We start from the raw sequence: 15,582 nt of genomic DNA on the forward strand, positions 1-15,582 counted from the left end.
ATGCACCCACCTTCCAGAAAGGACTTCATCTCTCTGACTCTCGGTGATCCTTCCTCGTACAACAACGGCAAACACCGGAGGACGTCCTGCTGGAGGGTGAGTCTCTCTCGAGTCTCTCTCGAGTCTCGACCGAGTCCAGAGCGAGTCCAGAGCGAGTCCAGAGCGAGTCCAGAGCGAGGTTATGAGCCCGCGTTGAACGTCACAAATCCATCCCAGATTAACCACCAGCAACGTTACAATGCTGCAGAAATACTTCAAACATCGCTGCTTGTTGCTTTAACTCATGCTGCCTTTATCACAGTAAAAAGCTCTTTAGTGATGACGCTGGGTGGCTGCCTGTTTTGCAGCCTGATCCATAATGAGATATCAGAGGATGCCTCAGCTGGATGTGAATGGTAGAGCAAGCCTTCTGCTTGTTGACTGATCATCGCCTATGATCGTGTGTGCTGAAAGGCTTCAGCTGCTAGCGTCCAGCTAAGCAACGGTATTTGATCGCTTCATTGAGATGGAGCAGCTCTGTTCAACCAATCGGTGATTTGTTTTCATCCTTTCTCCTCTTTTTCTGTGACGCCGCCTGAATGTTTCCGGTCATCACAGTGGAGTAAATTTAGTTTTGTTCTTCTCCTACGATTGATGTTCAGGTTTTGCAGGTATATTGTTTTTCACAAACTGTTAATAACTAACGCTTATTCACATGATCTGTTCTCTTCTAGGAAACTCGTTTTTCCTTTCTGGATGGGCAAATATTTGATAGCCATCCTCTGAGTCGTGTTCTTTGGCTTGTTAGTTTTTGTTTTTTTGTTTTTGTTTTTTTTTTGTTTTTTTTTGGCTTGTTAGAACAGCAGTAAAAAGGATTTCGATTTGTTTTTAACGTCTCCGATCAGATGCTAGGCAGGCTGGGAATCTCTCCGGCCTGGTGAGGCCTCATCTTTGAAAGGAATTCCCTCTTCTGATATCAGGGGTTAATGTCCCAGAGCTTTTACTACAGTATATGACTTAATATCGACACCTGAATGCCACAAGGGGAGCTTCAGAAACAAAGTCTAAACCAGTTTTACTTAAATAAATGCTTCTTTTGTATAAGCACAGTCCAGAATAAGGAAAACCAATTCCATGCAAGCTTTGCTACGGCGCATTCTTAGAATGCTTCAGTTCCGGTGCATGAGCTGCAGCCCAAAAAGTAAACGTCCTCAGAGATCGAGTGTGCGCAACAGTTTCACGGTGTTGCCCGGGTGTTCATTAGACCAGGTAGCGGGGTGGTGTCCTGAGAGACGGTGATCACGTCTGTCCCTCTGCCTACAGAAATGGAAGCAGCTGTCCCGGCTCCAGCGCAGCATCGTCCTGATGCTGCTGGGTCTTCTGCTCTTATTTGGACTGCTCTGCTTACCCAGCATCACGGAGCAGTGGTCAGGTAACACACACACACACACACACAGTGATAAATGCATGTCTGTGCTTGTGTGTTTACTAGATTTAAGTTTTGTGTACTCGTGGATGAGCTGTGCTTGATGTCTATGCTAAGCTAGCGTGTTTGTCGGCGGAGTAGATCGATCTGCTTCTCGTGGAGGCTCGACTGCTCGGCTTCAGACGTGCTGACCCGCGGCCTGTCTTCCTGTTCACTGTGTGCGTGTGCGTGTGCGTGTGCGTGTGCGTGTGCGTGATTAGGGTTGGACGACAGGGCCCACTGGCTGGAGCTGAATGAGAGGTTCCTGAGGACCGTTCATCCGCATGTGAAGTCTGCGTTGGGTCAAGCTGTGGCTCCTGTGGCAGGACCACATGTGGGGCCAGCTCTGAGCCTCGATTCAGGTCCAGATTCTGAGGCCAAGTCCAGAGAGCCAGACGTCCCCATGCTGGCTAAACCTCCCATAAAGGTGAGATCAGAACTCATCTCACCTTTACTCACTCCAGTCCAGGTTTTTGATTCTCCAGAGAGAACATCTCAACTTTACTTTGATGAAACTTTATTGATATCAGGGCACTACTGGACTGACATACAGATGTGTTTTAGTTGTTTTCCATTATCTGTTCACGTCCCCGTCCCCCCCATTTGTAGTCCTAGCTGCTCTTTTATCCACAGAAAAAGATTTTCACAAACAAAAGAGGTCCGCCCAGTCTGCACAACGATGTGGACACAGCAGGCAGGGAAAAGCAAGAAGAAGAGGTGGTTGAAGAAGAGGAGGATAAAAACAAGAAGATTGTCAGGTGAGCGGTTTGATTTTGTATTAAACAATTGCTCGGCTTTGTCTTAGTCTGACTTCAGATGTCCACATTAGATTAGATCTTCTCTCTGTTATTATAAATATTAAGTTGAATTACCCCCCACTCTCTCACACGCACACACACTCTTTTTCAATTTTATAATCCACTATTGGCACTCACCTTTATCTGTGAGCTGCTTGCACGTTGCCCATACTGTCTTATTAACTTTAATCTATTGTAATTTTGCATCTGAGGTGTAATTTAATTTGAATTTATTGTTATTTTATATCTGTGGAGTAATTTATTTTTAATGTATTATTTTATATTGCATCAATTGAGTATTTTAATATTAGTTTTATTGGTATTGTTAAATGTCGATGATTTATGTACGAAGGACTTTCAACAGAAACAAGACCGCAAGAAATGCTCCTCTGAGACAGGATGTTTGATGTATTTGTACTGTAATACATGCTACTGTTTGACTGTACTTGTACTGTAATACATGCTACTGTTTGACTGTACTTGTACTGTAATACATGCTACTGTTTGACTGTACTTGTACTGTAATACATACTACTGTGTGACTGTACTTGTACTGTAATACATACTACTGTGTGACTGTACTTGTACTGTAATACATGCTACTGTGTGACTGTACTTGTACTCTAACACTCTATCTATTAAATATATTCATCATCATCATCATCATCAGCACAGAGGAAACAGGACTGCTTTAGTAAAAACACATTTTGTCATGTTTTGTTTGGTCTTGTTTTGTCACGCAAAGAAACATATTTAGGTTGTTATTTTTCAAATGGTATTACTAAGTGGTAACAGCCCCGCCTTTATGAATACTCGTGTGCTGCAGAGGACGCGATCAGGTCCTATTGCCTCGTTAAACCCAGGCTCAAGACGGCTTTATTCTTCACATGCAGCTGGAGAGGAGCCATGATCGAAGCCGACCAGGCCACAGAAGCTTTACCGTTCACTGCAGCCGCCCCCCCCAAACCTGCTGACCCAGTCCCACAGGCAGGTCAGTACAAATCTGAGGAATGGAAATCCCAGAGAGAGCAACAATTACTCCTGCAGTCTCTCCTTTGTTTTTAGCGTTTTGAAAGTTTGGACATTTTCCCAAAGCAACAATATCAACACATCACAGAGAATGTTCTTCACTGACTCCTAAAATGAGATCTGGACTGCTGAGAGACCGTCAACAAAGACGTAACTGCCGGTTGTGTTTATTTATTCCTGTGTTTGTTTGTTCCAGCTGGAGCTGTGGACAGACTGGAGGCCGTACGTGACGCCTTCAGGCATGCATGGAAAGGTTACAAGAACCATGCCTGGGGTCACGATGAATTCAAACCTATCTCCAAGTCTTTCGGCGAGTGGTTTGGACTCGGGCTAACGATTGTTGACTCTCTGGACACCATGTGGATTATGGGCCTTAAAGAAGGTAGTATCATCAGTTATTGGAGCGACGTTAGATCTTTGCATATTTTGAGCTGTGCGCAGATCGGTGTCGCTCAAAAATATCCTTGTTTGAGCCCAACAAATGTTACAGGAACGAAACATGTTCTGTTGAGTTTTTAGTGTGACGTGATTCGTACCAGACGATTTGATTTTTAGACTTTTAATTAATGCCTCTCACTCACTCCAGAGTTTTTAGAGGCAAAGAACTGGGTGGAGAAGGAGCTCTCCTTCAACAAGAACGTGGACGTGAATCTGTTTGAGACGACTATCCGGGTCCTTGGCGGCCTGCTGAGCACCTACCATCTGACGGGAGACCAGCTCTTCCTAGAAAAAGCTGTGAGTCGGTCCGTAAAAGCCCGTCGCTGCTTTGAGTCTGACCAGAATAAGAATTAGGCGCTCGGGGCCTAATAGATCTAATTTTCTACCATAATAATGTTTCTTTTCTCCACTTAAAGACGGACCTTGGGTCCAGGTTGATGCCTGCTTTTAAAACCCCGTCAAAGATCCCGTTCTCAGACGTAAACATCGGGAAGGGAACGGCCCACCCGCCCCGATGGACTTCAGACAGTACTCTGGCTGAGGTCACGAGCATCCAGCTGGAATTCCGAGAGCTCAGCCGTCTCACCCAGGAGCCACAGTACCAGGTCGGGAGCGACGGAATGAGAAACGGCTGGAGGCAGCAGAAAGAGCATTGCATTGTGTAGCCTGCCTGACGAGCATCGAGTCCATCATCAGCCCAGTCCAATTAAAATGGAGCAAGCGCTGATACGCAGTTGAAAGAGCACTTTTTAAGCAGTTCAGCATGCTGGCTGTCGGGCGTGAGGCGGTTGATGGCTGTTTTACTCGTTACAGGAAGTTGTGAATGAGGTCATGAAGCTGGTCCACAAGCTGCCAGGGAAACACGACGGCCTGGTGCCCATGTTCATCAACACCAACAGCGGCCAGTTCACCCACAAGGGAGTGTTCACGCTGGGAGCCAGGGCAGACAGCTACTACGAGTACCTGCTGAAGCAGTGGATCCAGGGAGCCAAGAGCGAAGACGAGTACGCGCTTTCAGAGGAGTCACATTTCAAAGCTGAATATTTAGGATCATCATCGGTCCGTTCTGAGTGTGACCGTGTATCTCTGTGAGTTTGTGGCGCCGTGTGCACGATGTGTTACGTTAGCTGTTGCCTTCTTGTGATTGGTCCAGCCTGCTGGAGGATTACATCCAGGCTGTAGACGGCGTGAAGAAACACCTGGTGAAGCAGACGGGGCCCAGCAGACTCACCTTTGTAGGAGAGTTGTCCAATAACCGTTTCAACCCCAAGATGGTGAGGATGCTCAACCTGAACTTCTTGTACAGATATGGGGGGGGGGGGGGCATGAAGTCACATGTTCCTTCTTTAACCAATGGAGTGGCTGGAAACCCCCATTTTCAATCACATGCATGTGCTGCACTGCCAAAACTCAACAAACCCACATCGACAGAACGCCTTCCGTATTAACGTGCTTGTGTTGGTCCGTCATCGGCCAGACCGACGCGTCTGCCCCTGTAGCAGCCGGGCCTGTTGTTGGTCCGTCATCGGCCAGACCGACGCGTCTGCCCCTGTAGCAGCCGGGCCTGTTGTTGGTCCAGGGCCAGACTGACGCGTCTGCCCCTGTAGCAGCCGGGCCTGTTGTTGGTCCAGGGCCAGACTGACGCGTCTGCCCCTGTAGCAGCCGGGCCTGTTGTTGGTCCGTCATCGGCCAGACCGACGCGTCTGCCCCTGTAGCAGCCGGGCCTGTTGTTGGTCCAGGGCCAGACCGACGCGTCTGCCCCTGTAGCAGCCGGGCCTGTTGTTGGTCCAGGGCCAGACCGACGCGTCTGCCCCTGTAGCAGCCGGGCCTGTTGTTGGTCCAGGGCCAGACTGACGCGTCTGCCCCTGTAGCAGCCGGGCCTGTTGTTGGTCCAGGGCCAGACCGACGCGTCTGCCCCTGTAGCAGCCGGGCCTGTTGTTGGTCCGTCATCGGCCAGACCGACGCGTCTGCCCCTGTAGCAGCCGGGCCTGTTGTTGGTCCAGGGCCAGACCGACGCGTCTGCCCCTGTAGCAGCCGGGCCTGTTGTTGGTAGCCTATCATTTCAGTTCCCTCCCTCCTGCAGGATCACCTTGTGTGCTTCCTGCCAGGAACCTTGGCGCTGGGGGTTCACAACGGCCTCCCGGGGGACCACATGGATCTAGCAGAGAAGCTAATGGAGACGTGTCACCAGATGTACAGACAGATGGAGACCGGGCTGAGCCCCGAGATCGCACACTTCAACCTGCAGTCGAGTGACGGCCGTGACGTCGTGGTCAAGGTGAGGCTGGTGGCTGACGGATTGTAAGTCTTCATTTTTAGCTTGTCTTTGGGTTTCTGTCCCCGTAGTAAGCAGGTGAGAGCTTTTTCTTTATTTCACAGTTGTGTACTGATTCTTTCTTTTGAATGCACATTTTAATCAGTCTAATTCCATCATGGGGTCGTAGCCACAGCCTGCCGGTGCAATCTTCATTTTATTAACTTGTCTCCACTGCTGCCTTCACTAACCTCAAATATAAATATAAAGCAGGAGCTCATTATGATTCTAGGCTTAGCGGCTCCACTTGTAGAGCACTTACCTCTGATCGGCATTAATGCTCGCAACATGTTTATTAAAATGTTTCCTCGGTTCAAAATAATGTGTAATGTGTGATCTCTGAAATAATTTTAGTTTGACACATTCCGTCCCCCAGCCTGCCGACAGACACAACCTGCTGAGACCAGAGACGGTGGAAAGTCTGTTCTACATGTACAGATTCACCAAGGACACCAAGTACAGAGACTGGGGATGGGAGATTCTGCAGAGCTTCAATAATTACACGAAGGTGCGATCCTCAGCGTGTATATGTACGTAGAAAGACAGAGCACCAGTGTGTGAGGATCCTGGGTTGGACCCCTCCCTCCAGGGATTATGTGTGACTCGTGGATCACTTGGACTAAAAGGGTCTGGAAGGGTCTGGGTCTTTTTAAGGAGCTCTTTAGCAATGGAGACGCAGTCAAAATGTTAGCTAATGCTGTTAAAGAGGAAGACGCGTCCTACGAGGAAGCATTAAATGTCCCGGTGTTGCCATGGCAGCCTCCTAAGATGGGCTGCAGGGTCACAGTGGCTGCAGAGAGGTCTATAATTGACGTTCTCAATTTGAAAAGAAACTGTGAAATTCTGAGCTTTGGTCTGTTTTGCTTCGTTTCTGGTGTTCTTCTTTGAATAATGTGGACCTGCTATTATTCCATGACTGTTTCTGTCATTCAACAACACTCAAGGAACTAAGGCATCATTGCACTTTAAATAAAGATTTAAGAATCATTTTAAGATTTTACTAAATGTGGATTTCTTTAAGACTATGGTTCCATTTTGTATTCATACTTTTATCTGACAATTGATCCGACTTGTAACTTAAAATCTGCTCTGATCCAAACTGATTTGTGATCCGTTGCACCTCAGAACTGACCTGAATCTCACTGGTTCTGCAGGTGCCGGATGGCGGCTACACGTCCATCAACAACGTCCGTGACCCGGCTAACCCCGGGCCCCGGGACAAGATGGAGAGCTTCTTCCTGGGCGAGACGCTGAAGTACTTGTATCTGCTCTTCTCCGATGACATGGAGCTGCTGAGTCTAGACAAGTTTGTCTTCAACACAGAGGCACATCCTTTCCCCATATGGCCCTCCCCTCCCAAATGATATCACCCTGGGGGAGAGGTCTGTGAAGAGGAGTCCCACAGGGTCCTGTTTGAGTCAGAGACTGTCATCGCTGCTCAGTCAGGCGTCTGAAGCAACCGTCCAGGCTGGACTGCTGCGCTGAGCGGGGAACCAGATCTATGCCGTCCGCCTGCGTGGAGGAATTTACTTTCCCGTGTCTTTACTTTCCTCTTTATTTTGTATTCTTCCTCAGGAAAAGGTTCCCGTTAGAGCTGGTCTCTAATGTCTAAAGAAAATGGGCATGTGGTGCTAGCAGGAGACAGGACAGCGTGGGGGGGTGGGGGGGGGCTCTGTAACTCGTTCTGGTGTGTGTCTGTGCTAACTACAGCCGTTTCTTCCCTGGGGAAGTCATGCGAGGTGAAGGAGACTGACCTCAGTGGTCGCTGGTTCTTACTGAAGGTCCAGTCAGTATTACTTGTAACTATGGCGATAATCAGCTTGATTTGGGTTCGGTGTTTCTGGTGGATGAGTGTCGTTACGATTGGCTGACGTGAACAGACATCAGAGAGACATGCTTGGACACGTCTGTCCTGGCTGTTGTCCTGGAGTCGGAACCAATTTCAGTTTTCCAGCCAGTACATTTTTTTTATTTGATAAATAATTCAAGCAGGATGCTTTTAACTAGCAAAGAGAAGATTTTATTAGGCCCGAGCGCCTATCCTAGGCGTAATTAGGCCCGAGCGCCTATCCTAGGCGTAATTAGGCCCGAGCGCCTATCCTAGGCGTAATTAGGCCCGAGCGCCTATCCTAGGCGTAATTAGGCCCGAGCGCCTATCCTAGGCGTAATTAGGCCCGAGCGCCTATCCTAGGCGTAATTAGGCCCGAGCGCCTATCCTAGGCGTAATTAGGCCCGAGCGCCTATCCTAGGCGTAATTAGGCCCGAGCGCCTATCTTAGGCGTAATTAGGCCCGAGCGCCTATCCTAGGCGTAATTAGGCCCGAGCGCCTATCCTAGGCGTAATTAGGCCCGAGCGCCTATCCTAGGCGTAATTAGGCCCGAGCGCCTATCCTAGGCGTAATTAGGCCCGAGCGCCTGTCCTAGGCGTAATTAGGCCCGAGCGCCTATCCTAGGCGTAATTAGGCCCGAGCGCCTATCCTAGGCGTAATTAGGCCCGAGCGCCTGTCCTAGGCGTAATTAGGCCCGAGCGCCTATCCTAGGCGTAATTAGGCCCGAGCGCCTATCCTAGGCGTAATTAGGCCCGAGCGCCTGTCCTAGGCGTAATTAGGCCCGAGCGCCTATCCTAGGCGTAATTAGGCCCGAGCGCCTATCCTAGGCGTAATTAGGCCCGAGCGCCTATCCTAGGCGTAAGGGGCTGTTGCTTTTGCAACGCAGAGGACGACGAGCGCAGGTCGTCAACCCTCGACACATGCGTCAAGTCAGGGCAAAAAAATATATATATTATGGCCACGCCCCCAGACACACAGGAAGGCGGCCATATTGGATTAAAACTTAAAAACTGCTGAGTCAGCGTTTGCACACGCACACTCCAATCCAAACCAGATTTTAAACACTTATTGACCCTTCCTACCTGGACACTAGGGAAACTTTGACAATCAGCCTTACAGCGCCCCCTAGAGAACGATAACAAAAATTGAATGGGAATTTAAAAAATACTTTGCCAGAAATGATTGAAATTTTCCAGAAAATTCCCTCATGTGGTCCCGATCAAAAAACACAATCGTAACCATGTTGTTGTTTTTATGCTGTTGCCATGGCGATGGCAACCCCTCCTATGGGGAGGGGTCCGACGCCAACTTTGTCGGACAGCCACGAAATTCGGTACAGACATGCGTCATGTCAGGGCAAAAAAAAAAAAAGGAAGGCGGCCATATTGGATTGAAACTTAAAAACTCCTGACGGCAGATGGCCATATAATCCAAATAACGATTTGACTAAACTGTGAGCTACTCATGCAGCTCAAATCTAAACACTTGTGAAGCACTCAGGACAAAAGCGCCGTGCGTCGGCGGGTCAGCTCAACGGCCTGTCGGCCGGCGAGGGCCTACAACGCCGCTTGCGGCTTTAATTTTGATTGTTTTTTCAAGTTGACAGAACGAAACTTGCTTGAGTTGCTGTCATTGCGCTTCCAGCAGAACGTTCTGCGTTCTACTGGGGGTAACTGGTTTTGCTCTCTTTGATCCCAAGTGGTGAAATGCAGTGAGCTTTCCTGCACAGTCTGTGTGTGTGTGTGTGTGTGTGTGTGTGTGTGTGCGCGTATGTGTGTGTGTGTGTGTTAATGAAGGGAAATCTGTCCGTCCATCCGAACATGAAATGTTTATCAGGTGATACGAGTGGACCAGACCGGACTACACACCTACAGTGAGGTCTTGTTATTCCTTCGGGTGAATGTGTGTCTGATTCTGTGGGCTTCGGGTGAATGTGTGTCTGATTCTGTGGGCTTCGGGTGAATGTGTGTCTGATTCTGTGGGCTTCGGGTGAATGTGTGTCTGATTCTGTGGGCTTCGGGTGAATGTCTGTCTGATTCTGTGGGCTTCGGGTGAATGTGTGTCTGATTCTGTGGGCTTCGGGTGAATGTGTGTCTGATTCTGTGGGCTTCGAGTGAATGTCTGTCTGATTCTGTGGGCTTCGGGTGAATGTGTGTCTGATTCTGTGGGCTTCGGGTGAATGTGTGTCTGATTCTGTGGGCTTCGGGTGAATGTGTGTCTGATTCTGTGGGCTTTTGGTGAATGTCTGTCTGATTCTGTGGGCTTCGGGTGAATGTCTCGTCGTTTCCATGCGGCTCTGATCTGGGCAAACATGAGGGCAGCTTATCGTCTCTGAGCTCGCTACTGTTCAGTAATGGATGTCTGTGGCTGCGCTTGTTTTCAATAGGGCAGCATCGACCAATCAATGAAGGACCTCTGCTGTGTTCTGTCGGTGCTTGCAGGGCAGCTGAACTCAAACACTGTTACTACGATTCAGCATCCCCCCCGTCTAAGAGCCATATAAGGATGCACTACATCAGCCAATGCTCTCTGTGCCTATTGGATGTGTATTATGGTATGGCTGCCTGTTTAACTGCTGCTGTCTCAGTGGCGTTTGGATCTGCTCTGAATGAACGCTGTAAATAGTTTGTGTAAATTTGAAGCTTTCTCTGTCATCGTGATAAAAACGAAACGTTCTTGTTCTTCTGCTCGTCTCTCTGCTCATTGGACAGCAGTCCATCTGGCGGCCCCTGGCAGAGTAACACGGCGTGGATGTGACCGACAGGGCGTTTCTTCATGGGATTTCTCTCATATCTATCTGCTCACATGCTGTTAAAGTTAAATCCCATAATAAGTGGGAGTTTAGCATTCGCTGCCACTCTGATATTTCATTTCTTTTGATCCAGGGGCAGCAAATGAAACGTGCTAATTTAAAGGAATATTCTTCTCACAGGTCCAGTGTCTGTGAAGAACATCTGCACCACGGCCGGAACAGGATTCAGAGTTCGTTATTCCTGATTAAACCAGTTTAACTTCTGTTCGATTAAGAACGGTGATCAGATCAGATGAGATGATCTGTGAGGTCAAAGGTCAAACAGAGTGTTCCTACCGGGTCCTGATCCCTTTGATGCTGGAGGAGTCGTTCTGCAGGAAGCCAGCCTTCATGTCGGATATTCAGGATCACGCGTTTGTGTTGTGAGGCCGGTGGCGGAGGAAGTAAACGACCACGAGCTCCTCTGCTCCCGGGCTGAGCTTCTGAAGCCAGTTCTTCACACACGTCTGCATTTTGCTGTCTAATTGTTGAGCACTGCTGATTCCTTTTATGCGTATAAACATTAGTCTGGTGTAAGTCAATTTCATACAGGAAGTTATGAAGTAAGTGCTATCCCGTTGTCCACTTGACATTGACGTCTTCATGCAAGAGTGTTCAGGGGAACTGTCAGAGGAAGCAGAAGAGCCAAGCAAGGTGATGTAGCCTGGACTGCAGCCCTCAACCTTGCGTCACCAAGCCCGCCCTTTGAGGACCCTCTGCAGTCCATCAGCCACGGTAGACTAGTTCAAGAACAAAGAGCGGACCCAGCTATTGGGAAAGTTATGGAATTAAAAGAAAAAGACGTGACGCCAACAGAAGAGGACAAAGCCGAGCTTGACACAAGCTCGAGAAGACTGTTGAGAGAATGGAGTCCTCTACAGAAAGACAACAGAACGTAAGCAACTAGTTCTGCCAGCTCTTATTCATCTTCACAACAATATGGGCCATGTCGGTGTGGAGAAGGTCCTGAGCTTAGCCCGAGAGCGATTCTATTGGCCTTTCATGAAGAGAGAAATTGAGGAATATGTCACCAGGAAGTGCCCATGCATAAAGCAGAAAAAACCAGCGATGCATGAGAAAGCACCGATGGGCAGTATAACATCCAATTCACCGCTCGAATTAGTGTGCATCGACTTCCTGCACCTAGAGACCTGTAAGGGCGGGTATGAGTACATCTTAGTGGTTGTCGACCATTTTACCAGGTTTGCACAAGCCTGCCCCACCAAGAACAAGGCCGCAAAGACAGCAGCAGACCGGCTCTTCAGTGATTTCATACCCAGGTTCGGATGTCCCTCCAAGCTTCATGGAATGTATTGAACCGCTGTGTCGGATTGCAGCTTGAAAAGTGCATTTTCAAAATGAGTTCTTCTAAAGTACGGCTACACCAGGTGGACACGGCGACCTGGCTGACCTGGACAGATGTGGCCAGTAGCTGCAGGGCGGCGGCATCCAGACCGTCAGAATAAAGAACTTCATATTGATCTTTATAGGAAATATGGCTGATAATAACCTGAACCACGTTGGACAGGGTGAATAATTAGCATTTTGACGTTTGACACGTCTACTGAATGAAACACCTTCTGGGAGGAGTCTAACCGGTTCCGTGTTGTTATTACGGGTCAGGATCAGAGAGATGCTCCCACGGGCGCCCCTCCCATCATGTGATCTCTCACTCTCTCTCTCTCCCTCCCGCTATGCTCCGGCTCTGACGTCAGACGTGCTCCTGTTCGGTTGCCATGGCAACACATTTCCCTATACCCCGTCCTCTTCCCTCCCTCGCGCTCTCTCTCTGCTCCGGTCGGTCCACATTGGTACAGCACGATGGTTGCAAGGTGGTGAGCTGGGGAGAGCGAGTGATTCAGCATCCGACCTTTCTTTCTTTCTTTCCTCATCTCCTCTTGTTTGGGGGTCTCCTCCCCCAGCGCCCCCAACATTCTCGCCATCGTTTTTGACTCTGATCGCCGCGATGTTTCGCATTGGGACGTTTTGAAAAGGACTACCGCCGGACCAGGATCGTCATCAGCTGGCACGGAATGGTAAGGCCGGGTGGGCTCGGACCCCAGCTGCCTGGGGGGGGGGGGGGGTGGTGAATATTGATCTTACGGGAAGGGACCAGTGGAAATACTGATGCAGTCACGCGTTGTTGTTTAATAATAGCGTGGATTTCATTCTGGCAAAACGTGAATCACAGCGCACGCCTTCAGCTCAGGGCTGTCTCCATGGCGATCCATCCTCCCCTCTGATATAACATCGGCTTAACATAATAAAGCATCACAGTGTTTGATGAAGGACTGCAGGCTGCATGGTGCAGGCCTGCGCGCAGTGTCTCCATCCTCCCCCTCAGTTGTCAGCTGCGCACCTTGTGCATTATGCAAAGCAGCATGACTTCACCAGGAATCTGGGGCTGGTCCCAGATCCAGGAGGAGGGATCCGGGACAGACCGAGCGGAATGGGGGGGGGGTGGATGCTGTGGGTGTTGATCTGGACTCAGAGCGGTCCTGCTGCAGAGGGGATGCGATGTTGTCCATCCTAATGTGAGCTACAGTCTGTGGGGACACACTGGATTAGCAGAGATGAAGCTACAGGGGGGGGGGGGGGCTTAATCTTCTCTGTTTGGTGCATTTTATTGGCAAGGCGGTTGATTTGAGCGTGCCCAGGTGTGCAGAATGATCCGGCAGGTATCTCTGTGTTGTGTTTTGCTCGCGCTCAGATTGGGAGACGGTGAAGGATTGAAGGCGTCCCAACAAGCCGTCTGTGTCCGGGACAGGGAGGACCGAGGAGGACCGAGGAGGACAGACGTGCTCGTGTTGGTGCTGTGACCTTGCTGCTGAATTATTCAGCAGCAGGCGTCCATGCTTGTGAAAGTGCTGCAGGGAACACGCTTAACAATCAAACAGAGCTGTTTACGGCTGTTTCTGCAGCGGAACACAGAGACAGGCCTCTCATCCTCTTCATCACCATCATCATCATCAGGTGTTGTTTTTCTGTTGCTAGCTGAAGTTTATTGCTCTGTAGGTAGGCAGTGCTGGAAACGGGCTCCGGCGGGCCGACGCTGTCCAGCAGCAGATGCTGCTTGCATTTTAATTCCATTTTGTTTTGCAGACTTGGCAGCATCAGCTTTATTATTTCTTTATTACGTAACAAAATAAAGCAAGACAGATAAGGGTGGGATTAATTCTACAACTGAAGAACTAATTGAATTCAATTAGCAATAAATCTCCTAATTATTATCCAGCTAAATGTATTTGTGGATTTGATTTGTTTCTTTTATGTGTATATTTTATTTTGTGCAGTCAGCAGTTATAAATCATAAATCTAATTTATAATGCTGTAAATCAGTCAAGGTGAAATTGGAGGCAGTATTTGCTTTAAAATATATTATACATGTGGACATTGGGATAAAAATGCTGTCCCAACAAGAATGAAAGGGAGAACATCCCAGAACGGATCCTTCCACGGGATCTGAAGGAATTCTGATTGGAAGCATTCCTTTGAACTCTTATGTAAATATAATGGCGTAAATGTTCCAGAGGAACGCAGACAGAGGGAGGAAGTTCCCGTCCCGTAGCGGCGGGTGAAGGTTGGGGGTGAGACGTTCTGGCTGATCACATCGTTAATGCTCCTCGGTGTCGTCCTGCAGGGTTTCCATCAATATATGGGAGATCAAAGACGTCGCTACGAGGAGACGGATTACCGAGGTTCAGTCGATCAACACTTTATCGCTCTGGCTGAGAACTACAGCCCCCCCACATAGCTCTAATGTATGAAATGAAATCAGTCAGGAGCAAATAGAATCAATACGAAGGAAAGAGGAGTTGAATTGTTACCTGCAGGAAGGTGTGCTGCTAGTTTGGGTCGTGCAGTGATCAGTAGGTCAGTGGTTCGAATCCCAGCTCTGAGCGAACCCATGGTACCGTCAGAACCCTGGAGATGGGTCTCTATGAGGGAGTGTGTATCCGACCTGAAAGGCTCATTTACACAGAAATAAAGTTCTATTTAACAGAATTAAAGTCTCCCTGTGTTTACGTCGGACCTCCCACCAACCAGGCAGGAAAACGGCGTAGCTTTAATTTGTAGAGAACATTTAAAGACGTTACCCTGCGTTATATCCAGTCCCGATCACCTCCAGACAGAAGACACGCGCTCGTCTTCCAAAGACTTCTTGCTTTTGCTTTTAGTAAATCCGGTTTGTTCGTAGGAGGTGCGAGCCTCAAGGTGTGGTGCGATCTATCGAGGGAATGGGGCTACTGGTGCAGCAGCAGCAGCTTTGGTAACCATGGCATTGGAAGAGGGGCGTGATCATGAGAGGACGTCGTCTCACCTGCCAGGTGTGAACATGTTGCTGCATGTAGCTTCAGGAAACTGCAGCGTAAGCAGCGCTCCAGCTAACAGGTGAGCGAGGGAGCAGCTCCTCGTTCCCCCCCCCTCAGCTCTTCCAGCAGCTCCTCGTTCCCCCCTCCCCTCAGCTCTTCCAGCAGCTCCTCGTTCCCCCCCCCCCCCCCTCAGCTCTTACTGCATGCTGCAGGAGACGATGAGGATGCTAAACCAGGCACTCACAACGGAGCTCCGAGGGAGGGGGAGGGGACAAAAGAGAGACAGCAAGGGGAGAACAGTGGCTCCCATCACTGTGAGGAAGAGGAGAGCATGGCTGTCGGAAGGAACAAGGCTGGTCCAGCAGTCAGTAAGATACAGTCTGTAAGGAAGCACCAGCAAGAGCTGGGCCGACTCAGAACCAGCCCGGCGGTGCTGTGGACGATGCTGCTCCTCATTCTGGACCGCTGTCCACTCGGGTTCTGCTGCCCCACGCAAAGACGGGGTCGTCCTTCACTTCCTGCAACATAGTGATCTGAGGAGGACGATGTCCCCGTCACACTTCTCCAGTAGATTCCCGGAGAGGTCAGACCGCCCTCTGAACCTGTGTCCCTGCTTTTTGTCTTGCAG

At 49.3% G+C, this 15,582-nt stretch overlaps 1 protein-coding gene across 1 annotated transcript; it reads left to right on the forward strand.

The window, feature by feature from the left end:
• LOC137908640 (endoplasmic reticulum mannosyl-oligosaccharide 1,2-alpha-mannosidase-like) lies at window positions 1-7,386 on the forward strand. Its single transcript, XM_068753057.1, has 13 exons — window positions 1-96; window positions 1,303-1,411; window positions 1,666-1,871; window positions 2,078-2,202; window positions 3,135-3,232; window positions 3,467-3,652; window positions 3,857-4,005; window positions 4,125-4,313; window positions 4,522-4,712; window positions 4,862-4,982; window positions 5,792-5,986; window positions 6,399-6,530; window positions 7,177-7,386. The coding sequence occupies exons 1-13, from the start codon at window positions 1-3 to the stop codon at window positions 7,384-7,386; spliced, it is 2,007 nt and encodes a 668-aa protein (XP_068609158.1).
• Window positions 7,387-15,582: the final 8,196 nt, after the last annotated feature.

Source organism: Brachionichthys hirsutus, chromosome 19 (assembly GCF_040956055.1).
Source record: "Brachionichthys hirsutus isolate HB-005 chromosome 19, CSIRO-AGI_Bhir_v1, whole genome shotgun sequence".
Lineage (NCBI taxonomy): Eukaryota > Metazoa > Chordata > Actinopteri > Lophiiformes > Brachionichthyidae > Brachionichthys > Brachionichthys hirsutus.

Excerpts from the sequence above, each read along its gene's own strand:
- LOC137908640 (XM_068753057.1), top strand. The coding sequence starts at position 1 with ATGCACCCACCTTCCAGAAAGGACTTCATCTCTCTGACTCTCGGTGAT. Across the intron at positions 4,006-4,124 it reads AGCTCTTCCTAGAAAAAGCT|ACGGACCTTGGGTCCAGGTT; the intron begins GTGAGTCGGTCC and ends CTCCACTTAAAG. Across the intron at positions 5,987-6,398 it reads GCCGTGACGTCGTGGTCAAG|CCTGCCGACAGACACAACCT; the intron begins GTGAGGCTGGTG and ends TCCGTCCCCCAG.